This window comes from Zalophus californianus, chromosome 6, assembly GCF_009762305.2.
Source record: "Zalophus californianus isolate mZalCal1 chromosome 6, mZalCal1.pri.v2, whole genome shotgun sequence".
NCBI lineage: Eukaryota > Metazoa > Chordata > Mammalia > Carnivora > Otariidae > Zalophus > Zalophus californianus.
In genome coordinates this window covers 47,585,247-47,603,665 of record NC_045600.1, presented here as the reverse complement: position 1 = coordinate 47,603,665, position 18,419 = coordinate 47,585,247, and the positions used below count along the sequence as shown (strand labels likewise).

General features: G+C 41.5%; 2 protein-coding genes across 15 annotated transcripts in view; one reads left to right on the top strand and one right to left on the bottom strand.

Annotated features, from left to right (window-relative positions):
• The window catches only part of ABHD12B (abhydrolase domain containing 12B), a 51,753-nt gene extending 35,175 nt beyond the window's left edge, over positions 1 to 16,578 (top strand). Inside the window, exon 14 of one of the 4 annotated variants that reach the window (XM_027572379.2) lies at positions 15,396 to 16,578. In XM_027572379.2, the coding sequence (XP_027428180.1) occupies positions 15,396 to 15,525 (130 nt within the window). In that variant the 3' untranslated portion in view covers positions 15,526 to 16,578. Of the gene's footprint in view, positions 1 to 14,331; positions 15,371 to 15,395 lie in introns of those variants that run through there. The other 3 variants (XM_027572375.2, XM_027572378.2, XM_027572376.2) reach the window with 3 other exon arrangements.
• Positions 1 to 18,419, bottom strand: part of PYGL (glycogen phosphorylase L) — a 97,953-nt gene that overhangs the window by 62,607 nt on the left and 16,927 nt on the right. For all 11 annotated transcript variants that reach the window (XM_027572369.2, XM_027572360.2, XM_027572359.2 and 8 more), the window contains exons 5-17: positions 17,018 to 17,149; positions 13,119 to 13,230; positions 12,568 to 12,650; positions 10,307 to 10,450; positions 9,985 to 10,077; positions 9,130 to 9,276; positions 8,616 to 8,779; positions 8,041 to 8,155; positions 7,408 to 7,509; positions 7,103 to 7,250; positions 6,945 to 7,003; positions 6,698 to 6,839; positions 5,038 to 5,245 (exon numbers count right to left, since the gene is read on the bottom strand). In XM_027572369.2, coding sequence (XP_027428170.1) covers positions 5,038 to 5,245; positions 6,698 to 6,839; positions 6,945 to 7,003; positions 7,103 to 7,250; positions 7,408 to 7,509; positions 8,041 to 8,155; positions 8,616 to 8,779; positions 9,130 to 9,276; positions 9,985 to 10,077; positions 10,307 to 10,450; positions 12,568 to 12,650; positions 13,119 to 13,230; positions 17,018 to 17,149 — 1,649 coding nt within the window. The remainder of the gene's footprint in view (positions 1 to 5,037; positions 5,246 to 6,697; positions 6,840 to 6,944; positions 7,004 to 7,102; positions 7,251 to 7,407; positions 7,510 to 8,040; positions 8,156 to 8,615; positions 8,780 to 9,129; positions 9,277 to 9,984; positions 10,078 to 10,306; positions 10,451 to 12,567; positions 12,651 to 13,118; positions 13,231 to 17,017; positions 17,150 to 18,419) is intronic.

The following is an 18,419-nucleotide window of genomic DNA, read 5'->3' as shown; positions in this document are numbered from 1 at the left end:
ACTAAAGAAAGCCAGCAAACCATGAGAGAAGAGAACAAGGAACAGAGAACTATAAAAACAACCATAAAGCAAGTAGCAAAATGGCAATATGTACATACCTATCAATAATTATTTTGCATGTAAATGTTCAAAAGACATAGGGTAATGGAATGGATAAAAAAGTAAGACTTATCTATATGCTACCTACAAGAGACATACTTTGGACATAAAGACACATGCAGATTGAAAGTGAAATGGAGGGGTGCCTGGGTGGTTCAGTCACTTAAGTGTTTGCCTTGGGCTCAGGTCATGGTCTCAGGGTCCTGGGATCAAGCCCCACGTCCAGCTCCCTGCTCAGTGGGGAGCCTGCTTCTCCCTCTCCACCTCCCCGCCACCCCCATTCATGTTCTCTCTCTTTTTCAAAGAAATAAAATCTTAAAAAAGAAAAAAGAAAGTCAAGAGATGCATTTATCATGTAAATGGAAGTAAAAAGAAAGGTAGGTGGCAGTACTGATATTGGACAAAATGGACTTTAAAACAAAGTCTGTAAAAAGAGACAAAGAGGCTATATAATCAAGGGAACAATCCAGAGAAGATATAACAATTCTAAATATTTATACACTCAACATGGGAGCACCCAAATACATAAAGCAGCTATTAACAAACAAAGGAAGTAATCAATGGTAATCCAATAATAGTAGGAGACTATAACCCCCGACTTAGATCAATCAATAGATCATCCACACAGAAAATCAACAAGGAAATAGTGGCCTTGAGTGAAACATTGGATCAGATGGATCTAACAGATATATTCAGAACATTCCCTCCTAAAACAGCAGAATACACATTTTGTTCAAGTGCACGTGGAACATTCTCTAGATCACATTAGGCCACAAAATAAGTCTCAATAAATTCAAAAAGATTAGTCATACCATGCATATTTTCCAACCACAATGCTTTGAAACTAGAAATCAACCACAAGAAAAAAATCTAGAAAGAGCAGCAATACATGGAGGTTAAATAACATGCTACTAAACAATGAATGGGTCAACCAAGAAATCAAAGAAAAAATAAAAAAATACAGAGGCAAATGAAAATGAAAACAGAGTGGTCTAAAATCTTTGGGATGCAGTAAAAGCTGTTCTAAGAGTGAAGTTTACAGTAATACAGGCCTATCTCAAGAATCAAGAAAAATCTCAAATAAACAACCTAGCCTTACACTTAAAGAAGCTAGAAAAAGAACAAGCAAGACCCAAAACCTGTAGAAGGAAGGACATAATCAAGATTAGAGCAGAAATAAACAATATAGAAACTAAAAAACCCCAATAGAACAGATCAATGAAACCAGGAGTTGGTTCTTTGAAAACATCAACAAAATTGATAAACCTTTATTCAGACTCAAAAAAAAAGAGAGACGACTCAAACAAAATCAGAAATGAATGAAAGAGAAGTAACAATAGACACCACAGAAATACAAAGGATTATAAGAGAATATTATGAAAAATTATATGGCAACAAATCGGACAACCTAGAAGAAATGTATAAATTCCTAGAAACATATAAATTCTTAAAACTGAATCAGAAAGAAATAGAAAGTTTGAACAGACCAATTACCAGTAATAAAATTGAATGAATAATCAAAAGACTCCTAACAAACAAAAGTTCAGGACCAGATGCCTTCACAGGTAAATTCTACCAAACATTTAAAAAAGAGGAAGGAAAGCCTCCAAATTAATTCTAGGAGACCAGCATTACCCTGATACCAAAATCAGATGAAGACACTACAAAACAAAAACAACTACAGGCCAATATCTCTAATGAACATAGATGTAAAAATCCTCAGCAAAATATTAGCAAAATGAGTCCAACACTACATTAAAAATAATCACTCACGAAATCAAGTGGGATTTATTCCTGGGATGCGAGGGTGGCTGAATATTCATAAATCAATTAACGTGATACATCACATCAATAAGAGAAAGGATAAGAACCAGATGGTCACTTTAATAGATGTAGAAAAAGCATTTGACAAAGTACACCATCCATTCATCATAAAAACACTCAACAAACTATTTAGAGGGAACATGCCTCTACATAATGGAAGCCGTATATGAAAAACTAATAGCTAACATCATACTCAATGGTGAAAAACTGAGAGCTCTTCCCCTAAGGTCAGGAACAAGATAAGAATGTCCACTCTCACCACTTTTATTCAACATAATACTGGAAGTTCTAGCCACAGCAATCAGACAACAACAACTACCAAAACAAAAGGCATCCATATTGGTAAGGAAGAAGTAAAACTTTCACTATTTCCAGATGACATCATACTACATATAGAAAATGCTAAAGACTCCACCAAAAAAAAAAAAAAAAAACAAACTACTAGAACTGACAAATCTCGTAAGATCATGGGATACAAAAATAAACATACATAAATTTGCATTTTATACTAATAATGAAGCAGAACAAGAAGTTAAGAATTCCATTTACAATTGCACCAAAAATAATAAAATACCTAGGAATAAACTTAACCAAGGAGGTGAAAGACCTGTACTCCAAAAACTATAAAACACTGATTAAAGAAATTGAAGATGACACGAAGAAATGGAAAGACATTCCATGTACATGGATCTGAAGAACAAATATTGTTAAAATGTCCATACTATCCAAAGCAACCTACACATTTAATGCAATCCCTATCAAAACTAGAACAATAATCCTAAAATTTGTGTGAAACCAGAAAAGACTCTGAATAGCGAAAGCAATCTTGAAAAAGAAGAACAAAACTGGAGGTATCACATTTCAAGATATATTATATAGCTGCAGTAATCAAAACAGTATGGTACTGGCACAAAAACAGATACATAGGGCGCCTGGGTGGCTCAGATGGTTAAGCGTCTGCCTTCGGCTCAGGTCATGATCCCAGGGTCCTGGGATCGAGTCCCGCATCGGGCTCCCTGCTCCTTGGGAGCCTGCTTCTCCCTCTGCTTCTCTCTCTCTCTCTCTCTCTCTCTCTCTCCCCACCTCTGTCGCTCATGAATAAATAAATAAAATCATTAAAAAAAAAAAGACTGCAACATCCTTTAAAAAAAAGAAAAAAAAACAGATACATAGATCATGATTATCTGGTCAATTAATCTTAGACAAAGGATGCAAGAATATTCAACGGGAAAAAAAAATCTCTTCAACAAATGGTACTGGGAAAACTGGTCAGCTACAAGCAAAAGAATGAAACTGGACCACTTTCTTACACCATACACAAAAATAAACTCAAAATAGATTAAAGACCTAAATGTGAACCTGAAACCATAAAAGTCCTAGAAGAGAGCACAGGCAGTCATTTCTCTGACATGTGCTGTAGCAACATTCTTCTGTTTATGTCTCCTGAGGCAAGGGCAACAAAACAAACTTTTGGGGCTACATCAAAATAAAAAGCTTCTGCAAAGCGAAGGAAACTATCAACAAAACTAAAAGACAACCTACTGGATGGGAGAAGATATCTGCAAATGACTTACCTGAGAAAGTTAGTATTGAAAATATATAAAGACCTATATAACTCAACACCAAAAAGACAAATAATCCAATTAAATATGGGAAGAAGACATGAAGAGACATTTCTCCAAAGAAGACATCCAGATGGCTGACAGAAACATGAAAAGATGCTCAACATCACTCATTATCAAGGAAATGCAAATTAAAAGCACAATGAGATATCACCTCACACCTGTCAGAATGGCTAAAATAAAAAATGTAATAAAACAACAAGTGCTGGCGACCATGCAGAGAAAAGGAACCCTCGTGCACTGCTGGTGGGAATGCAAACTGGTGCAGCCACTGTAGAAAACAGTATGGAGGTTCCTCAAAAAATTAAAAATAGAACTACCATATGATCCAATAATTTTACCACTGGGTATTTACCCAAGAATACAAAAACCCTAACTCAAAGGGATACATACACCCCTATGTTTATTGCAGCATTATTTACAGTAGCCAAATTATGGAAGCAGCCCAAGTGTCTGCTGATAGCTGAATGGATAAAGAAGTGGTATACACACATAATGGAAATTTACTCAGCCATAAAAAGAATGAAATCTTGCCCTTTGCAACATGGATAGATCTAGAGAATATAATGCTAAGTGAAATAAGTGAGTCAGAGAAAGACAAATACCATATGATTCCACTTATATATAAAACTTAAAGAAACAAAACAAACAAATGAAGAAAAAAAGAATAACCAAAAAAACAGACTCTTAACTACAGGGAACAAACTTATGGTTACCAGAGGGGAGATGGGTTGGGGGTGAGGGAATGGGTTAAACAGGTGATGGGGATTAAGGAGTGCACTTGCCATGATGAGCACAGGGTGATGTACTGAATTGTTGAATTACTGTATTGTACACCTGAAACTAATGTAACCAACTACACCGGCCGATAATGAATAGCAAGGACCTCGTGCACCTGTGCCCAAGTTCCTTTCACGTTCACTTGCTGGGTTTAATAAAACTAAGCTGTGAGGAGGCTGCCCAGGAGCATGGGAGATGTTCTGTAGCCGCATTTCACATGACCCTGCCTCAATGGGATACCTGGGTGGGCAGGTGATGTACTGAATTGTTGAATTACTATACTGTACACCTGAAACTAATGTAATACTACATTAACTATACTAGAATTCAAAAATGAAACAAAAATAATACACTAGATGCTACATTAGCTGTGAAAAATGCACTCAGAAACATTAGCATTTACAGAAGCTATTATCACAGAGTTCAACATGAGTATCAATAATATTTGATTAGATCTGGAAAAATTTCCCCCCTAAATTTGATTAGTTCCCTATAACTGAAGACCCAAAGAACAGTAAATACTAAAAATAATCCAATCCGTTAAAATACAGTTTAATAAAACTAAGCTGTGAGGAGGCTGCCCAGGCGCATGGGAAATGTTGTGTGGCTGCATTTCACATGACCCCAACTCAGTGGGATACCTGGGTGGGCAGGCACCCTCCTGGGGGTGGGGGTGGAGCACCTGCCCAATAAGGAGGAGCTGCTCCCTTACCCTTTCTTGTCCAAAGCGGCCACATCATCTACTCTCATGCCAAAGATGAACAGGTTCTCTTCCCCAGCTTCCTCTGCCATTTCCACGTTGGCTCCATCCATGGTCCCAATGGTCAGGGCCCCATTCAGCATGAATTTCATATTGCCTGTCCCTGAGGCTTCAGTGCCTGCAGTGGAGATCTGCTCCGACAGATCTGTAGCTGGAATGACTGCAAGCAAGGTATATTAAAATCAGTGATTCTGTCTCTAGATCTTCTCCTATTGTATCTGAGTATTTATCTAGCTGGCCTGTTCTGATCACATTAAAATAGACCATGTACATCAAGGTAAACATTCATATGGTATGGAAGGATGGATCTCACTCTTCCTCTTGACTCAGGCAACTGCTTTTGTCCATTTTTGATGTGCTATCTGGGTGGTGATGGCCACAGTGCTAAATAATTATATGCTCATACTACTCTTCCTTGGTCTGTAAACTCCAGAGAGCACCTGTTACGCTCTGCTATAAAAGCTGACACTACGTTTCTCTCTTTCCTGCTCTTCCTTCCAATTTTTGTTATGGTTTTGTTTTTATTTCTTCTGCTTGATAACTTTATAAAATAGATTGAAACTTCTCTTTCTTGATCTTTAAAATTCAGTCTCTCCTGACCCTTCCTTTATAATCTGAGGAAATTGGATCCTCCGCATTCCTTCCACTTTCCACTTCCTCCCTCCCTCCCGCTTATATGGCAGAGAAATGCACCGGGTGCACCTGAGGTGTGCCTGGGGCTAGACACCAAGCCTCTGACCTTTCAGCCTAATTTACACATAAATTAGTGCTGCCGGAAGGCCTCCTTCTCCCTCTTTTGAATTCAAAGGTCAGAACCAATTCTCGTTTTACTTTGAAGTCTTATTTGTGGATTAGATATCTCTTCATTTGCATCGGTAGGAACCTGGCTCTTCTCTTTCTGCGTACAGTCTTAAAGAGTAACATCAGAGGACCCAAAAATACCTCAAAAAGAGAAAGGTCTGTTTTCAATTTGGGACTGGGGTGAATGCACAGTTGGCATCTGCATGTGGATGGTGCTTTGTAAGCACATGATGCAAATAAGCAAAGAGAGCAATAGAGAAAAGGATGTTGGCTTTTTGCCAGTCTAACTGCCCCATGTGGGAACTCCGTGCATGATCAGTCTAAGCACATCTAAGCCTCATGATTGGCAGCCTGACATCTGTCCTCATTCCCTGTTGCCATGTGAACAAATGACAGCCCTTCTTCATTCCACTAAGTGACCAGAGGAATATTGGGGGCTGGGGAATTGGTGTTCTGTTGCAAAACTGGAGCTGGGAATGGAAGACCCTTTCTTTTCCTTTCCTTTGTAGAGCCTGGTCTGCGCTTTGCCCAAACTTCAGGGCCACCTCCTGCAGCACCCAACTCTGGCTAGCTAGCTGGCAGGAAAATGCACTTGCAAAGGTAACTGGTGATACTGACTCCTGGGACAGCAATCTCATTGTCAGCTGGATCATCTCCACGACTCTTAGCCTAGGCCCTAATTTTGCCCAAGAGTGACACTTTCTATTCTAAGTTACTGACCCCCAGAACCCAGCCACATCATTTTTCCCTACCATGTAACCTTTCCCAAGAATTTGCCCTGGCCCTGCCTGATTTGGGATGAGGATACTACCTTTTTCAGCAAGAGACACTCTGTAGTTCTCCAAGAAGATGACTTTCAACTTGTTTCCAACCACAGGGTCATTGTTCACCACATTTGCCACCGAGGTGATGAGCTTTATGATCATTTTGGCCATGTGATATCCTGGGGCAGCCTTGGGGAAGAACGGCAAACACACGGTTGGCAGGCAGCCGTGATGAAGTGGAGAAATGGCAAGAGATCTGGGCCCCCGCATCCCCAGTGAATACAATCAGCTTACTTTGCCACCGATTATGACTGTTCTGGGCACGAATAACTTCCTGGGGTCTTTCTTGATGCCTGAAAAAGATTTAGGAGTGGGTGGAATGGAGGGCGGGTGCGGGCTGGGGTGGTGAGGCTCCCGCCTCCGGGGGGTGCGGCGGCCGCGGGGTGACTCACGGTTGTACATGGTGACCACGTGCAGGCAGTTCAGGAGCTGCCGCTTGTACTCGTGGATGCGCTTCACGTGCACATCGAACATGGAGGAGGGGTTGATCTTCACTTTGTACTCCTTCTCCAGGAACTGAGAAAACTTGAGCTTGTTCTCCTGTGGAGACAGTGCGCCATGCCGGGGCCCTTTTGACTCGGAAGCATCAACAGCTAGTCTGTTTTTTAAAATTGGGGGTGGGGTGGGGTGGGGTGGGGGAGCTTCATAAACCCTCAGAACTAGTGCTGCCGAAGGAATCCACACTGGGAAGCCTCACCTGCTTCACGCTGGCGATTTCTCGGAGGAAGATGTCATTGTCCAGGAAGCCCTGCAGCTTCGTCAACTGGCTTAAGTCTTTCATGTAGTCTTCCCCGATTTTCTTCCAGTTTAAAGAAGAGGTTATGTTAGTCAGGGACGGCAGTCCAGCCCACATACGCAGTTTCTGTCAGTCTGTGGTGGGCGCCTACAACAGGACAGCTGACTAGTGCGCCTCACACGGAACGGCTACACTCACAGAAGAGCCTGGAAATGCTGGCTGGGAAGAACCCTCTGCTAGTATCTTAACTGTAGTTTCAGTGGCAGTAAGTGCTTAAAAACAGATGACCTACCTACAAGGGGTAACGCAGAACCCAGGTTCTACTAGTTATTTTTATCACCTTCGCTTACTAAATAGGGCCACCATCTTCCATCTGTGGGCCACAGGAGTCCTGGCAGCCAGCTACGGAACCTGTGGACCCCTTGTTTAAAAAATTAAGAATTTCAAGCAGGCTAGAGCAGAGAATTCAATCAAGCACGGAGCCTTGTGGGACAGCACATGTCACCGGCTGAGGGCTGGACTGGATTCTCAAATTATAAGGGCACTCATCCACCTGTAGCCTTGCAGCCAGGCCTCCCCTGACTTCCCCCTTACCTCCGCTATTAACTCTGCCAGCCCCGGGTTGCAGAGTAAGAGCCAGCGCCTCGGAGTGATCCCATTGGTTTTATTCTGAAATTTGTCTGGTTCTAGCTCACTGAAGTCCTTGAATCTGGAGTTGGAAGAGACACATCGCTGAATTTGAAAGAGCAGGTTCCTTTTACATTCCAGAAGCCAAGGGTAGGCTTAGAGAGATTAAAGGTGGCGGTGGGGGGGGGGGGGTGGCTGGCAGCACTACTGCTGTCATTCTAAATTGAGATCCATTTGCAATTCAACATAATTATAAGAAAAATTCCAAATCAAGTCACCTCCATATGATTTCCTGGCACTGATATATATACACCAGATTTTCAGTAGAATAGGTTGTTTTTTTTTGGCTCCTACATCTAGAAGTAGGATGGTTCAGAGAGGAAGGCATTTTCTTTTTGAAAAGAAGTTACTTTGTATAGAAGAAAATACTTTTGCACATTTTGACAGGGCCTTTCTTCATCCCAAAATGCATCCTTGCATTTACTAGCATCGGTGCATAATACAGCGATGTTGAACCCACCACCACAGGAATGGAGACTCACACTTGGGTCTTCACAATGTCTGAGTGAATTTTAGCCACGCCATTCACAGCATGGGAGCCCACAATGCAGAGATGGGCCATGTTGATCCTTTTGCCTCCTTCCTCTTCAATCAGAGACATTCTTCTCAGACGGTCGACATCTTTAGGAAACAAGGCCGCAATTCTCTAGCCAAGGGAAGAGAAAGGCCTTGCTGGCCACTCAGGTTTAAAGCAACGTTAAGACAATGTCATTCACTTCCCCAGCAAAATCTCTAATGGAGCAAATATGGAACTTCACTACCACAGAGAGGGGCTGGGTTTGCCCTGGGGAGATGCCATCCTCCATTTTAGTGTTTTCAAAAAAGTGTCTTTAACAGAGCCCCACCCAGTCTTGAATACTTTTGATGTATCTATGAATACTATGATGTATCTATGACGTTTGGGCCTCCAGTTTGGTGAGAGGGAACATCCCAGCCACCCTTAACATCTCAAGACCTCATTCTCAAAAGGGGTATGAATCCCTCAAAATGACTTACATCCAAATGCTTCTGATTTATCTCATAAATGATTTGCAAATGTCGAGGAAGCAACTTTTCCACCAGCCCTACGGGCCAGCGCTCCAGAGCCTCTGGGAGCACCGTGTGGTTGGTGTATGCAAAGGTCTTCTGGGTGATCTCCCAGGCCTGAGGGAAGGGGAGAAGAGTTAGTTGCTTCCCTCTGCAAGAAGGCTGCCCTGCAGGTGCATACCCCATCACACAAGACCAAACATTCCCTCAGCTCCTGCCAGTCTGCAACAGTTAGACAGACACAGTTAGACATAGTCCATACAGTTAGACACACTCAATTCCACCAGGGTCCAAATCATCCAGCGAATGGGAATATGGTTTTTTTCTGGGGTCGGAGGAGGGGAAGCAGCCATTTGTAAAACTGTCTGAGAAAACTGAAGACAACATACGGATAAGTCTTCTCTACTATCCTAACATGCCGTTTATTAAAAGCAAAATCTGAGCAATACAAACAAGTAATGTTCCGTGAAAAGTACAGAGTACGTTTAAAATACTGATTTGCAAACTGGTGGAGACACATAATTAGCTGTGTTCTGAGGTTGGAGAATTTAATTTAGAATCCTTTTCGACCCAAAAATGGCAATCACAGTGTAAGTCTGAGCTACTGAGCTGTGTCCCATTAGGAATGTATTTATTTATTAGTCTTCCTCCCTGTAAAGCTGTAAGGACAGAGAAATGTTAGCACCAGGCAGACTTCACCTTTAACCACTGGAAGTGAGCAACAGTAATTTATTTTGAAAAACTGTAAAAGGAGCTTTTGGCAAAAATCTCTGAACCACAGATATACTATTTAATTAAACGAAAAGGAAGCCAAACACTCCAGACCTTGGACCAGGGCAGTTTTTCAATATCCACAAAAATCCTCATCAGCTCAGGGATGGCGAGTGCGGGGTGTGTGTCATTCAGCTGGATGGCAACCTGTATGGGGAAAAGGCATCAGCGTGCAGGTGATGGATGGCCCGAAGTCTGGGTTCCTTACCCTCATGTACATCTGCACAAAGCACCAAACAGAATGCCCACCCTCGGTGAGGCGCTTTAAGCCTACCGCACCTACTCAACTTTTTTAGCACTGAGAAAGGGGAGTAAATCTGATAGGAAGTCCTGATCCCTCATTGTCTCTGTCCGTGTTCAAAGACAGAATACTTGCCTGGTCTGGAAAGGCATCAAAAGCCGTTTTGGCACTATCCGTGGAGCCAAACTTGGAGGCTTTGAAACGTCGGATGACATCTTGCAAGGTAGCAGCCACCACAAAGTACTCCTGCTTCAATCTCAGCTCCTTCCCTTCAAAAAACTTCAAGCCAGAGAGACGGAGTGAGAGTGTGAGCCACGGTGTGAGCCACGGCCAAAATATGCCAGGGATCTCCTGCCCAGAGAACTTTAAGACGAAAGCTCATAGGACATCTGGAGGAAGAGGGCAGGTTGAAGGCCAAACATCAGGCTTTGCTCTTTCCTGAAGTGTAAAGGGATTTAAAGAAGGCATACAGGATGAAGGGAATGGGAGACAAGACAATAGCAACAACCTTTTTGAAGCTGAAAAATAGATGGGTGAGTGGTAATTGGGCCAGAAGACCCAGGAAAACTGAATAGAAGAGCCAAAAAGCAATTAAATTTATGCCCCAAAGCCCCTGAAGGCTCAGGACTTGGCAGCACCGGTGCCCTTGGAAGTAGGAGAGAAGATATGGTAAAAGGTCAGCTGTGAGCCTAAGCAGCAGCTGGCCTCAGACTTCACCCCCAGTCCTCCCCAGCTGAGCAATCTCCTTCCCCAACGCAGGCAGAAGCCCGATGTGTATTCTCTGGAGATGGTAACACAGGGGCCTCTGGGCTGGAGAGAGGCACGGAGAGTCAAAAGCAGGGGTACCACTCTGTACTGAAAATGGGGGGAAGGGGTTTAAGTGAAAGTTTATGTGCTGAATTGTTGAGACTCTCAGCCTTCTTCTCCCAACCAAATTTCAGAACCCAGGCAGTGGATATCAATTCTGCCAGGAAGGAAGCTGCAAGAGCCTTCCCTCAAAGGTGAGAAAGATTAGAGCAAACAGTCCTGCACGGTGGGGACCTCAGGCAAGATCATGGAGGATGCATCTGAGAACTCATGACTGTACCACTCACTGAGGAACTTAAGGAGCACATCTGAGATTCTGCACTTCTCTTATAGATGATCAGAAGACTTTAAAGAGCTTTAAGCAAAGAAAAAAATAGCTGCAGAGGGACGACAGTTGCAAGATTCCTGGAAGAGGGACTCATGTCTGGAGGAGGGCTATGGCCAAGTTGGCGAGAGTGAATGAGTTTGCTTTTGTAATTACAGTACAAAAATGATTTATCAACTCATACTTAAAAACAGGCATGACCCTGACAGCTACCTTTTACTCAATGAATTTAGTTAACTCTGCACCCCACGCTAACTTTGTATCCCCTATGAATTGCTGTAGATGGTTATTTCCAAGCAAAGTTAGGTTTGGTCCTTACTGAAGATAGGAGGATTGATTTCAAGCCCCTTTCAGTTAAATAATTCTGCAGGCTGGGTTTGGCTAGGCAGTGCTTGGAGGGATTCTTACTTTAACTTACCACGAAACAAAATGACTTTTTGCTTTTGGGTCAGAGATTTTTCTGACATGTACTGAAGTCACAATGTCTCTCTCAAAGGAAAAAAATCACATATACCATTAAGTTTCTGAAAATGCTGCAGCAAACAGCAGAGTACCAATCTGGTTGTTTGTGAGACTTATTATCAAAAGAGTAATCATTACAGCTTCAAGAAAATAATTTTACCCACATATAAGATAGAGCTAAGTATATTTAAACCAACTAGGAATCCACAGTGGTCATCTGTGATGCAGTTCCAAGTTAATTTTTTTTTTAATTTTAGCTGAGCTATTTTAGTGTAAAATTGGGAATAATCACCTATGAGAAAAAATCTCAAGAGATGAATGAGTGGCATAAGAAACAAGTGTTTGCTCCTGGGTCTGCTCTGAGGTCCAGACCCCACCTCGCCTGAGTGTAGAAGGCTGGGAAGAGCCTGTCAGCGAGGGGAAGAGGCCAGGCAGGAAACCTCCAGGGTCTTCTGACTCTGTGGAAGAAACTTCCATTTGGAAAGGAAGTAGTATTTTACCAGTGCTTCACTTCATCTTTTATATCCAGGTTTTGTTTTGAAGTGTACAGACATAACCTCCTTATTGGTTGTGAGGTCACTAGTCAAGGGCAAAATACCAATTCTGACTTCATGTATGGTACAAATTTGTTTTCCTTACTTGGGTGGCAGGGGAAATCTAGACAATCCAGGAAGAGATATGGAGATTATAGTGCATTTAAGAAAAAAAATCAATATTGAAGATGTGCTTTATGGGCTATGGAAAAGTGCTTCTGAAATAGACTGCTTCTGTTTCCACTGAGAAAACAAGCTCGACCACTCACGTTATCATTGGGATAGAGGACCCGGGAGATGTTCTCGGCCAGATTGCGGTCCAGCACAGCCTGAATGTAGTCTCCAACGTTAACTGAGGGAAAGGTTAGAAAAATGAATAAATAGATAAGCCAGCCACTGTTATCGAAGCCCCTTGACCTCACCTGATGCTTGCTGTGTACCACGTGGATGTAGGGATTCCTACAACTCCTGAAAATCCAAAAGGATTTCCACAGCCCTCCATGCTGTGATTCGCAAGAGAGTCTAAGAGGGCTAGACTGCAGGACTGTTTTTAAAATGTCCTCTGCACATGCTCCATAAAATGGCTGCTCACTGGAGAGTTCTGATCAGAAACTCAAAGCTTTTCTCTCAACTAGCGATACTAACTAGCGATCAGAAAGATTACACGCACACACACTGACACACACAGAAACCATTTATGTCCCAGTTCCCAAGATCCTTGTTTTGTGCCCTCTTTTAGAGCTGGTGCTGATCTGGTTGCGTCTCGGATCAAAAAGATGAAACACACACGCACATTCATGAGAGCCCAGGCTGTACTCACAGTCTCTGAGATTAAAGTCATTCGGCGCCCGCGCGGACCAGAGGCGCATGGTGTTGACGGTGTTATTCATATACCCAGGCACTGGGGTGTCATATGGCAGGGCCAGGACCACCTGTGGGGTTAAACCGAAGCAGCTGCTTAGTTTCCCATGTGTGGTGACGTAGGCTGAACAGTGTGCCGGGACACAGCAAGGGACTACAAAATAATAATCAGGGTTAAGTTTAGTGTAGGTAATTCAGTGATCTGATTTCAAATACGGATCAAAATTAATGGAATGGAAATATATGAAGATAGATTATAGATGATACTGAAAATGCTATGCAAGATTTTTCAAAGTTGCATGAAGAAGAGTTATTTTAGTGGTCTGACAAATCAGCTGATAATTAGCTGAGATGGGTGTAAGAGGTGAGCTTTGGAAAATCTAACTCAGTCTCTGACAGTCATTGAGACAGAGAACAGGAAGATAACTGCGTTGCATGTGAATTTAAAATTTATGTGGGAAAAGACTCACTTCTATTCCCTGCCTCATCAGTCAAGCTCGAAGGAAGGGGAATGACAGACTGATTTTACTGGAGGATGCTAGAGATCATTTCGTGCAATCCAATCATTTTGGACATGAGAGGAATGAGGCTGAGAGAGAAGTGACTTACCCACAGTCACAGTCAGTGGTAGGGTTGAAACCTACACAAATCTCTTTAATGTGGTCTGCTGAATTATGAATGAATGAAGCATTATAGCCTGTATCAGTCAATCACATATTTTCAGTCATGCTTCCATGAATACCATGACCGCGAAGTAATAAATCACCCTTCTTTAAATACTTTTACTAGAAAATAAAAGTCTCTGGAGATTTTTAAAGCACATTGTGATCCGTCAGGAAAAGGTGTTTACAGAGTGGGAGTGAGTGTGGGTTCAAACGTGATTTGTCCTTCTGACCCTTGAAGTGTAATTGAGGCAGCTGGGGAGGCACAAAGCTCAGATGTCTCTTTGGAGAACTTCAGGCACGACTTACCACCTGGGAGCTCGAGCCCAGCCGAGCTGAGGTTTGCTTTCTTAGGGATGCTCCCATTGTGGTGGGATCTTGAGAGCCAGGACTGGTCTCATGAGCAATCTTTAACCTCGGGCCCCATCAGCCTGGCTGCTTGCTCTGAGTTATAAGGCCCACTGAGGCTCTTACTGAGGATGCTCTTTCTTTCCCCCTTTCTCTTCATAGGTGCCATGCCTCCTCCTCTCCCCACTCCCTTCTGTCATTCACAGGCACTGCCCCACTACGGCACTTGCACTTCTAATTCTCTCTGGTGTCTGTTCCCCAGAGGACCCGAGCTGACACACAAGTGAAGGGGATTGCTCAGTTTATCGGAAGCTGCCCACAGCATGTGCACACCATGCCTGTCCTCGTGCTCTCTGACCTCACCAGCTACAGACCTGGGCCTGACTTGGGCAATGGCTTCCAGAAATCCATGAAGTGATGCATGGCCTGGGGCAGCTCACTTTGTATTCCATCTGCCCCATAACATTGCCTTTGTGCGCACAGAAAAATATACTGTCTCTAACTGAATTTCTGGATATATTATGAAAATGTTTAGAGGTGCTCTGTAAATACAAGGTAGCTCAACAGTGGGACCTAGTGTAAACAGAATATTTCCAGGATTGATTGTGTAAACTGCATACATTTAAATAGCTCAGAAGTCACTGGAAGTTTTAGACACTAAAACCTACACCAAATACTCACTAGTTTAATGCCAAATACATGTGTGAATTCTTTGGGCATATTAATGATTGATTTGTTTGCAGCTAGCTCTCCTAACTGTATTTGTAACCAACTGCAACTCAGATTGTGTTTTTTTAATACAAAGATTTTTTTTCAGCATTGTTGAAAAGTCCATAAATGTCCATCAAAAAGAGTCTAATAGAATAAATAATAGGATATCAATGCAATGGAATTCTGCATTATTAAAATTATCGTATAGCTACCTATTAATTAGTATTGAAATTGTTCACAGTGATGTTAGCAAGTGAAAATGTTACAAAACAGTAGAGTAAAATCGCATTTAAAATATATATTGATATATGTATGATGAAATGCATGGGAAAACTTTTAAAAACTGATACACTAACAAATCAGTGGTACTTTGAACTAAGGGATTACAGGTGATTTTTATTCTTCCCCTTACGATGATTTGTATTTTAAAAATCTTCAGTGAATGATAGGTATTTATATTACTTGGCTAATTTAAATAACGTGCAATAATTTGAGCATTTATTTTCTGACTGAAGCAAGGGCTGGAACAATGTACCCAAGCAAGGAGGGCATACATTCAAGATTTCCGAGAGTTCTCAAAAAACATACCTGCTATGCTGGCAAGATGCCAGACCTACACACGTGAATATAAGAGCACCGGACTAACCTGGCCCTGAGAGTCAAATGTGCGCAGCGGGACATCGACTACCTGGAGTACCTGTGAGAAGCTGACGTGTGCGTGGAATCAAGAGGACAAGACCCTGGCAGAAAAGCTCGTCCAAGAGGCGGAAGAAGAGAAGAAGAGAAGAAGATCGGGACTCTGCTGAATGCAAGTAAGACAACTGTGTCTCACGCTCAGAGACACAAACGAAGCACAGACAGGGGTCTGGCCAAGTAGGAGAGTAAGAACTAGATGTGTGGTTTTGGGTGCAGGTATTGGGAGAGAAACCTTAGCAGGAAACAGGTGTCTGAAGGAAAAGTCAGATTGTGTTCTGTTGTTTAACCAAATTTAGAAAAACAGAAAGAGAAACTTATCCTGAAATTATAGTATTAATTTATTCCTTATACTATTATACTATCATGACCTATTTTAGCTTCTAATCTGCTATTTCCCATGTTGAATAAATTCATCCTCAGATAGAAAAATCCTTTTTAAATAGTCTTATTTTTCTGAACTGTGAAGAACTCTACATGGATTAGCAGAATAAATTATCAGTTTAAAAAGTCAACTATAAAATGGGTCTTGATTCTTCTAAAATAAAGTATTTATTCATGGGGAATAATCCGCAAACCAACTTAATTTAGCATTACAGTACTGAATTTCAGTCACAATTTTGCCAACTAAAAGTATTAACTTGCTCTTTACCATTTCCTTTAAGCTTTTAAAGACTGGCCAGTAACATATCCTTCCCAGCCTGAGATGATATTTATTAAGCAAATATCTCAAGTAGAGCCTCCAAAGATTGGACAATGCAGTCTAGTAATTAATAGGGGTTATTAATCAGGAAGTAAGAAGACAGCAGAGCACAAAGCATCACTGGGGGTGCTTAGAAGTGAATTGGTCAGCTACAAGGTAATGCTCAAATCTAGTGGCAGGATAAATACCTAGCCATGAATTAAGTCCACTTGGATGGACACCAGCATGATTTCTCTAGAAGTGATTTTGCACAAAATAAAAATACAGTTTGCAATATTTTGTATTATTTTTCTTGACTTTGCAATGAATACAATTTTTGGCAATCCTTTCAATAAATACTTTAGCTTTAAAATAATTACCCCTGGTAAGTCCCAAGTAAATGTATCTATGGCAGTGAGGTAAGAAAGGACATTTAAATTTATTTAATCTTGGCATCAAAAACTTTATATAAAACTGGAGAGCTAAGCATACTAGAATTACAGAATTGATTAATCTCTGAAAAAGCTGATTGCAAAATGACTGATAAGTCACTTGACCTTGGGGAAGTTACTTGTCTCTTGGTCTCAGCTCCCTTGTTTCCAAAGAGTGGGTTCACTAAGAGAAGGAACAGATTTATTGATAAAAACATACTCTATTATTCAATACATAATATACTATCCTCAATATCATATACACATCATCCTCTATGCTAAGTATTCACTGTGCTATACAAAATGCTCAGCATGAGGACACTCTGAATACCTGGGTGTCGATCCATTTGGTCCCAGTGTTGGTGTGCTCTACTTTTCCATAGAAGTGCACAGGCAGCATGAACTCAGGCCGGGCCTTCTCCCAGGGGTTTCCATGTCTGAGCCAATCATCTGCCTCTTCCACCTACAAAAAGGACACAGCTGAGAATTTGTTTTTCAGGAGATGTAGACCTTCCATTATCTCAAATCAAATTATATCAAATCAAAATATCTTTTTTTTAAAGATTTTATTTATTTATTTGACAGAGAGAGAGAGACAGGGAGAGAGGGAACACAAGCAGGGGGAGAGGGAGAGGGAGAAGCAGGCCCCCCGCCGAGCAGGGAGCCCAACGCGGGCCTCCCTCCCAGGAACCTGGGATCACGACCTGAGCCAAAGGCAGATGCTTAATGACTGAGCCACCCAGGCGCCCCTCGAATCAAAATATCTTTGACTAAATCAATGCAAGAATACTGTTTTGGTAACAAAGATTATTGATTCTGTCAAACTCAGTTCACCTTTGTTAGAGTATTACAACCTAAATCAACAACAATCATATCTGTCAATACATATTACTGCATTTAATTCTCATAGCATAACCCTGTAGGATGGAACTATGATTTTTCCCTTTTTAAAGATGAGGAAATTGTAACTTGCTCAAAGTCACATAGATAGTTTAAATGGCACAGCTGAATTCTGACCTTAGGTGTGTGGGTTCTATGGGTGGATTCTGGGTGTCTGTGTCTTAACATCTGTGAATACAACTGTCCAGCTTGAGGGACAGAGAGGCCATCCAGGGATGTTTATAGTTGGGTACCTGGACCTGAAGGCTCCTACGTGATGGTTTCTGTCAAGATTCTTTTGCCTAGAATGCACAGACCAGTTAAGAAATACCACTCATAGAAAGCTCTCTCTTTTTAAAAAGATTTTATTCATTTATTTGAGAGAGAGAGAGAGAGAGAGAGAGAGAGAGACTGAGAGCACAAGCAGGGGAGAGGGAGAGGGAGAAGTAGGCTTCCCACTTAGCAGGGAGCCTGACGTGGGGCTCCATCCCAGGACCCTGGCTCAACTGACTGAGCCACCCAAGTGCCCCAAAAAGCTCTCTTAATAAAGCTGATGTCAGTATAGATACAAGACACTATTACATTTTGTAGTCTTTGTTTAATTTAATCCCTTTAGTAATTTTGATCTGATAATGAACTATTAATTATGGTTCATGTTGAAAATAATATGCACTAAGATGTAAGGAATTTATTTTATTGACAATTTCAACATTTTCCCATGTATTTATGTTAATTTATAACCACATGTTTCTTATAAAAAAATTTAAGATCATAATTTGTATTTAGGGTATTCTGGACATCAAATGGATTTTGGTTTGCAATAAACAAACATGCCAAAACAAAACCAACAAAAA